Source organism: Pholcus phalangioides, unplaced genomic scaffold (assembly GCF_987345545.1).
Source record: "Pholcus phalangioides strain wild (caught in Gottingen) unplaced genomic scaffold, Ppha-v1.0 ptg000014l_1, whole genome shotgun sequence".
In the NCBI taxonomy this organism is placed as follows: domain Eukaryota; kingdom Metazoa; phylum Arthropoda; class Arachnida; order Araneae; family Pholcidae; genus Pholcus; species Pholcus phalangioides.
The window spans coordinates 17113264-17121243 of NW_028301607.1; the positions used below are offsets into that span (position 1 = coordinate 17113264).

The window sequence follows — 7980 nt, forward strand, 5'->3', positions numbered from 1 at the left end:
TGGAAGCAACGGCCTACATATGACATGAGACTCCTCGGGCATGTCCCCCCCCCCCAAGAGTAGGACTTACAGAGCTGCAGACTAGAGGAGCGATAGGATTATCATTTTTTGTTTTTTACAGTATAAATCTAATATGTGGAGGTACCTGTGAAAAATCTAGCCAGGAAGTCTCTGCGAAAGACCCCATTCTAGGAGCCCCTCATGTAAAATACGTGGGGTCCAGCCTGGGAGACTTAAGATGGCAGAGTTTAATGGTGGTTTTGCTGGATTCTGTAAGTATAATTTTCCTCACATTTCACTTGAAACGTGCATGCTCAATACATGGTCTATGGGCTGAATGTGGTCTGAGGTTATCCAATGTGGACCGTGACCGAGGTTACCAACCATCCTCCTTTAAGAAGACATGTCCTCCCTTTTGATGTCATATCAAACATCGTCCTACATTTCGGAAAAAATTCACCTTTTTTTGCTTCTTTTCAGGTTTCCGTAATTATTTTTGATTTTCTCTGGGGAAATTCGTTTTCCTCCATTTTGAAACACATATTTCTTCATTGATATGTCCCCCCCCCCCCCCGCGCACTCACGAATAGCCATCCAAAGTCCCAGAATTTTTTTAATAGTTCTGTTTTATTAGGTATTGGGAAAATTGTTGTGGCTGGTTTTATGGGTCGGAACAGTGGCACCATTTTTGGGGGAAATTGGGATAAGTGACGTCACTAAGAATGCATGCACAGAAGTCTTCCTTTCTCAGCCTTCGGATCTGGTAACCCTAACCGTGACCTGAAACTAAATTTCATAAAAATGAACAAAGCAGCACATAACCAGATTCCTTAATTGAATCATGGCACATTTACAGATCACTTAAATGACCTGGGGCATTCTATTGCTGAAGGTGATGTTTTTGTGGAAAATTACATAATTCATTTCAGGTACTGCTCAAAATTTCAAGATTAGTTTTATGTGAGCTTATTATGTTTTCTAAGTACTGTAATAATGACAAAAACCCACCTACAGCTACAATAAAATAGCTTCACTGTTGGACAGGTAAGAATTTAAATAGAGAAGAGAAACTGAATAGGCCTATATATCTTACGATTTCATACTATATACACAACCCAGGGAGTTTAACTCTAGAATACTAACTCTACATTCCAGAGATGTAGAGGTATAGGCAGTTAACATGCAGTTTTGATCAGCTTTTTCTTTAGTAAGTATTCTAGGGTTAACGATGATTATGTCAATGTTTCTCAAATGTATGGCTCTGAATTCATACAGGGCCGTGAGTGGTTGGCTGTTTTCTTTCCCCATTAGTCATGTGTTTGACCCGCCCCCACTTACAAAAATAAATGAAACCGGGCCGCAGGCTTTAAAAGGTTGAGAGCCTGCTCATGCATACAGATGGAGAAGATAGTCTTACACTGTTAAGTTTGATGCTAAAAGTTTCACACTGAAACATTCAGTCTAGGTTCCACCTTTTTAAATGCATTTTCTTTAAGCTTTCTTAACCCTGCAGTGCTCGTGTGGCATCCGAGAGACGCCAAGCGCATTTCTTTTATTCACTGTTTTTAAACAGATTGACTGGCTGACTTGTGCTTCCAACTACCTTCCTATAAATTAAATAATAATGTCTAGAACTCATCGACATGGCCCGTTCCATTTCAGTGCTGGAGAGAAGAGGTTTATGAATGTGCACTTCTGGAGTCTAGGAGACACCAAGTGACTTTATTTGATTCTAAAGATAAGTATTAATTTATTTCATCAAATATTTTTAATTGTTATTGGCAACAGCTGTTCTTAGTAGTTATTTTCTTACTTTTAGATCCAACATGACTTCAAAGAAAACATTCAATCAGGAAAACGAACATTACCAGGTAAAAGTATTATGTATACTAATGGAAGAATTTCTTGAGACACTTTCCTTATAAACTGTATAATGTATAAAATAATTATTATACTTAATTTTATCTAAAATTACATCCTTTTTAATGAAATATTTAATATGAAATTTTTTTCAAAACAGCGCAATAATGATTTTTCAACTTGTATTTGCATACATTGAATAAAGAATGTGTCACACTGTAAACTGAAGTTGTGATTTGTGCTTACAATTAGAAACCACAAATATATCAGGGTTTAAACTAGATAAAAAATTCTTTTCGCAAAAAAGCAAAAATTGGGGGAAAAGCTTCAGCAAAATGCTACAATGCTAATGATTGATGGTTGGATGCCTAATCGTTTCGTACCTCCTGTACATATTTTTGTAAAAGTGGCTACCACTTCTTACGGATTCTAAGATTTTCTTTCGTATTTTTTGCAAAATGAAACCATAGCTTAAACCCTGATACATATATATATATATAATTACTTAGAAGTTATACTATTGTTTAAATTTTACGTAGTAAATCTGTTTACACTTATAAATGAGTCCGATGACCTTAATATATATTACTAGTCAGGATTTAAGGTAGATAAAAAATTCCTTTAACAAAAAAACAAAAATGGGAAAAAACGCTTTAGCAAAATACAGACATTCCAACATTGGCTTAAAGCTTGTCAGTAGTGATGAATGTTCTGCTTTGTCATGTGAAGGGGGTACTCTTCTAGGACATCATAATCATAGTGCAATAAAAAATAAACACTCAAAAATTTATTTTTTAATTTCATTGAAAAGAGCACCTTATTGGCACTAGAACCTAGAAAGCTCAGACCACATGACCTTCCCCCTCCCGAAGCAACTATCCAAGGTTGCCACGTCCCTAAATAATTCTAGGATTTCAATGCACTCCCAACGTGCATACACACTTATGAGCCATATATATGGACATCTTGTAACTCTAGACCCCATATATCTTCTTTTGTTCTAAACGTCATTCTACTTGGTTCTGCTAACCCTAGACCCCCCCCCCCTCTCCCCATGCCCGTTTTCTTCGCATCAGAGTTCTTATGGCACCTACATTGAAACACTTTCCAACACAAGTTCTGCGAGCTTGACCATGTCCTATGCAAATGAAGCCGGATCCGGACCCGCCATGAAAAATCTGTCCACTCCACCGTTTTGAAGCATGCAAAAACATGTTTTTAACCCACAGCGCGAGGCAGTTTTGATGGAAAACAGGTTTTTGTGTGTTTGTGGGATGGCTTTACAGATTGCCTTCCATGCTCAGACAAAATAGATTGGTTCCGAGTTTTGTCTTCTCTCGAACTCCCATACGCATATGAATTCATCATTATGGTAAAGATTCATGAAATTTGAAAAAATAAATAAAACACAGCAAGAAACTCAAAGACCTGATTTTGTAAATCAGATTTCTATGTATTGAGCATGTCGCATTCAACCTCATAATTTATTGTGGCTGTTCGTAGAAACTACAGACTGCTGTGACCAACTGCCAAATCTGTAACTGTTGGCAACTCTGCAAATGCTAATGATTGATGGATGGGTCTACCCGTTTCATACATCCTGTACGCATTTTTTGCAAAAGTGGCAACTACTTCCATCACATTCTAAGATTTTCTTTCGCATTTTGCAAAAAATGTGACTGTAGCTTAAACCCTGTTACTAGCGCAAAAACATACTTGGCGTCTGCGAGACGCTGCGACCATTAATGGAACAGTATGCAGCGCAAGCACTGTAGAGTTAAAAAGAAATGGAAATGTGTGATTTTGACGGCAGAAAACGAAACGCCACGCAATCACCCTCTCCAGCAAATCAATCCATTAGGGGCTGTTCAAGTATTACGTCATCATCGATGGGGGGGGGGGGGGAGTCCGATTTGCTGCCTTCTGATGACAAGGGGGGATTGGATAATGCTTACGTAATCAACCACCCCTTATGAAGATATGAGTTATGATTCAGAGGGGCAGAGCTGATGAGGAAATTTTGCTGACGGGACGGGGTCAAAAATGGCTAAAAATTTGCTTACGTAATACTTGAACGGCCCCTTAAAAAAATACGCACATTTGTGCTTTCTACGTGGATAACGTTTTCTTATTAACGGGCATCACTGTCTAGGACGACGATCATACCAGCATTTAGTCAACATGGAACAAAGTGCTCAACCACTCTCACGTTACATTGTTCAATAGCTGTTCCGCGTTCTTTCCGTCTATTGTTCATGTGCTGGGAACAGCTACAGTTCAATCCGCAGTTGCGACTTTTTCTTTCAGCGCCAAACACGTCCGACGTAAGTCGCCAAGGCCGTAATTAACGTTATGGACGCCAGGAAAAAATCGCCAGCATAGGAGTGATTCATAAAATCCAAATTACATATTCAGACATTCAATTATATCTGCGCTCAATGTAATTTGGATGATTTTATTTATTACACTTCAAAATGCTCAACAGAGATGCTAGGGTTGAACAAAAGGGGTTCGATAACGGAATTTCAGCTTAAACAATACAATATGGAGGGGGAACAGATGGGTCGCAAATAAAGGAAATAGAAACCAAAGTTGGAGGAACCCCGGAAATCCCTAAAATTTGATCATTAAAAATATCGAAACATATTCTTATTTTCCCATCTATTACTTTATAGAATTGAATTTGTTTCAACGCAAAATATAAGAAAGCCGGGCAAAAATTTATAACCATACCTCCATTTCTGATGCCATTTTGAATGCAGTTGCTCCCGGTTCGGCACAACTAAAAACACTGTGTTATGGGAGCATCCGTTAATCTAATATCATGGAAAACCCAGGAGTTCAAGAGTAGCAGCATACGTCACTGTGACGTCATCGATTACTTAAGACCTATTAAGGTGACTTGATAAGGGTTATTCTAGTGCCTAGTCTCCCAAACTTTTCGTTCCATCGCCCCCTTCATCAGAAATTTTTTCCTCTCATCGCCCCCAACTCAAGTCAGCCCATAGGATCCTATGTTAAATCAGTAGGTTCTATCGCCCCCTTGGACCATTCCATCGCCCACCAGGAGGCGATATTGCCCACTTTGGGAAACACTGTTCTAGAGGCTTATTCTATCGTCTGTTTCAGGCATAGCTCAGTGGTTTCAGGTTAACTTTGCAGTGAAAAGAAAGGTAGAGAGTGTATTCCTTCGCCGCAAAATATAGTTCATATATCGAAGCTTTACGATGATCCTTTATAAAGAATATTTCAATTTTTTTCCATGATTTTGAAAAAATACTGAAAAACTATCGTTTTGAACCGATGTTTACTTGTTTAAAATTTTTAAATTATAAAAAATATTGGTTACTATTATCAAAAATCCATAGCAACGGCAACGACATTCTGGCGCGACATCCTAGAAATTTTCCCCGCCAATATCACTGTCGTGTTTTTTCCGTTACACAATTATATACGGTATACACAGTATGTATTTTTTTCGTTATTTAGTTGAATTTTCCATAACGATACAATTTTCCATTCAGTTTTACATGCAGTTACAGGCTTACATAAACACGAATATTCAGTTTTATTTTCTCCCAAAAATAGGCTTCAGTGAGTTCAGATATTCACTCATAGATTACAAGAAGTGTTTCTCTTCCATTAGAGTGTCGATACTGTTGTAAGAGGCCCTCTATGGGTGCAGAAGTTTTTTGTTTTAGGTCCTCCCTTTTTTTTATTATTTATTTTTTGTTATGTTTATGGGGTAGTTTTAGTTTCCGATCACGGAGAGTGTTGACACGAGTCGCGTCTTCCACTCACACGAACGGACGTCATCTTCCACCCACCTGTTTCTCCAGATGCCCCTTGCCTATCTCTTCAGATAAAATAAGTGAGAGAGGGGGGTCCACAGTGGATTGGGCTTTCATCTTTTATGTGACAGTTGTATCTTTATTTTCACCATAGATAGCCACGCTACAAGTTCTCTGCTCTTCCATTCCCGAATACTATATTTTTGGTTTTTGAATACTCACTGTAAACAAAACTCGATAAGAATCATCCGTAATAACCATGAGCAGCACATCAACCGCAACAAAAGACTAAAACTATCGTGAAAACAAGTATCATCAACGTATACCGCTCGGGAATAGGGGGGGGGGGGGAGGGAGGGGAGGTCGAGCGACGGAAATTTCTGCAAGAAAAGTGAGTAAAAAAATTCTAAACTTTTCCGTATCATTATTATTATTTGCTGCTATTTCTGCATTTACACGTTAAGACAGAGTTCTTAACGTGCTTCTTTGCTTCTTCTTAATTTTTTTTTTTTTTGATTGGCTTCAAAAATTTTATTTAACATTAGTTTTTTCCATATAAATTGAAGAGAAAATTAAAAATCCCCAAGTTTTTTTGAGAGCCATGGCTATAATACACATTACATGACTATAATACATTTTAAAATTATATGTTGCTTTCACATAATATTGTTTGGATTTTTTTTTTTGTAAATAAATTTCAGCTGAGGGAAGGGAAACATTGCAGAAAAGTATTACTGTTTTTGAAATTTTTAGTGTTACAGCACATCAATGAAGAGTAAGTGACACGCTGATAGAAGTTAATTATTTTTTCAAAATTTTAAAACACTTTCTAATCAGAAACAAAACAAATGATTTTAAAAACCTCTCTTTAATTTCTGAAAGTATCGGCAAGGGTTTTTTTTAATTCCATAATTATTACCAATTTAACTGTGCAATTACGTTACACGTAAAAAAAGATTTTTCTCAGTGAGATTGGCAAGAATCGGCCATACCTTACCGAGGCCGCGCATCGATATATTGGTTAAGAGGCTTTCGTTCCCATAGCAACAAGTGATGCGGTTCCCTCGTAGCTTCCCTTTCACTGCAAAGTTATAACCTGAAACGGACTATAGTGGCTATAAGACCTATCGGTTGTTGCAATACCTTCTAGAGTAGATAGGTTGTTGCAATACCTTCTAGAGTAGTAGTGTTGCAATACCTTCTAGAGTAGTAGTGTTGCAATACCTTCTAGAGTAGTAGTGTTGCAATACCTTCTAGAGTAGTAGTGTTGCAATACCTTCTGCTCTAGAAGGTATTGGTTGTTGGCTGTGAAACCGCTAGTTCCACAGTTGCCAAGAGTGGCAATCCTTTCTTAAAATTTGGCTGGTTTGAAAAAGGTTCGGCAGCAAAACTGGCGGATGGCGTTTTTCGCTATAACTGTTCGTAACGAATTTATATTTTTCTTTGCTTTTGAGGGCAAATAAATTGTTCTTATTTTTTCTGGTGCATATTTTGGCATTTCATTTTTTAGTGCATATAATCCGGGCTCTATTCATAACGAGCAAACATAGAAATTTTTATCGGTAAAAATATTTTAAGATTAAAAAACGTGTTTTTTTTTATCATGTTTTCATTTAAGATGAATTGCTATCATGCCGAAAAGGAAATGTATATTCACAGATAAACTCCATGAAAGGTATCCATGTTTTCGGCCAGGCAGACTGCACGACTTGTTGCAACTTATGTTTCGATATGGTTGGTTGTTAATTGTTACGTTAGCTTTATTCACATTTATCAACATTTTTAAACATAAGCAACATCACTGATCGAATCCATTCATCCTAGACTGAAATTTGATCCAAATTTCCGGTAAATTTATTGACGATTTATCATATTTACCAATACCAGCTGGGGATTACACTATTAATCACCGATGAATGTGAAGAAAGAAACAAAATTTATTAAACGTATAAAAAGGGTTGGTAACTATGCATATAATAGCCGGTGATTACGCTTAGTAACCAGATTTATAAAATTCGCGGAACATATATAGCGGTTCGGTTCAGGGCCGTCCCCATTCTACCTCGCCTCGGTTCTGGTAGAATAGATACGGCCTTGTTCTGTTGTAGTTGGGAAAAAATTATTGCAGTGGCGTTTTTTTGCAGAAAAGTAGCGTCATCTAAGTGTTAAGTTATAGAAATTACATCATCAAAGGTGTACGCGTTAGCGTCCCCCTTTCTCAGTTTTCCAATATGGTTCATCGTGTTACGTCCACGAGTTTTTGGATAGTAAAAGAAATTTTTTAAGGATCTGGCAGAGCTCTGCTCGACAAGTCCTCGTTTCAATCGGC

General features: G+C 37.5%; 1 protein-coding gene across 3 annotated transcripts in view; it reads right to left on the reverse strand.

Moving 5' to 3' along the window:
- LOC149078221 (protein arginine N-methyltransferase 8-like) overlaps window positions 1-4802 on the reverse strand; it is a 30328-nt gene extending 25526 nt beyond the window's left edge. The window contains exon 1 of one of the 3 annotated variants that reach the window (XM_089241817.1): window positions 4594-4802. In XM_089241817.1, the coding sequence (XP_089097943.1) occupies window positions 4594-4611 (18 nt within the window). In that variant the 5' untranslated portion in view covers window positions 4612-4802. Of the gene's footprint in view, window positions 1-3923 lie in introns of all 3 variants that reach the window. The other 2 variants (XM_089241818.1, XM_089241819.1) reach the window with 2 other exon arrangements.
- Between the last annotated feature and the right edge of the window lie 3178 nt (window positions 4803-7980).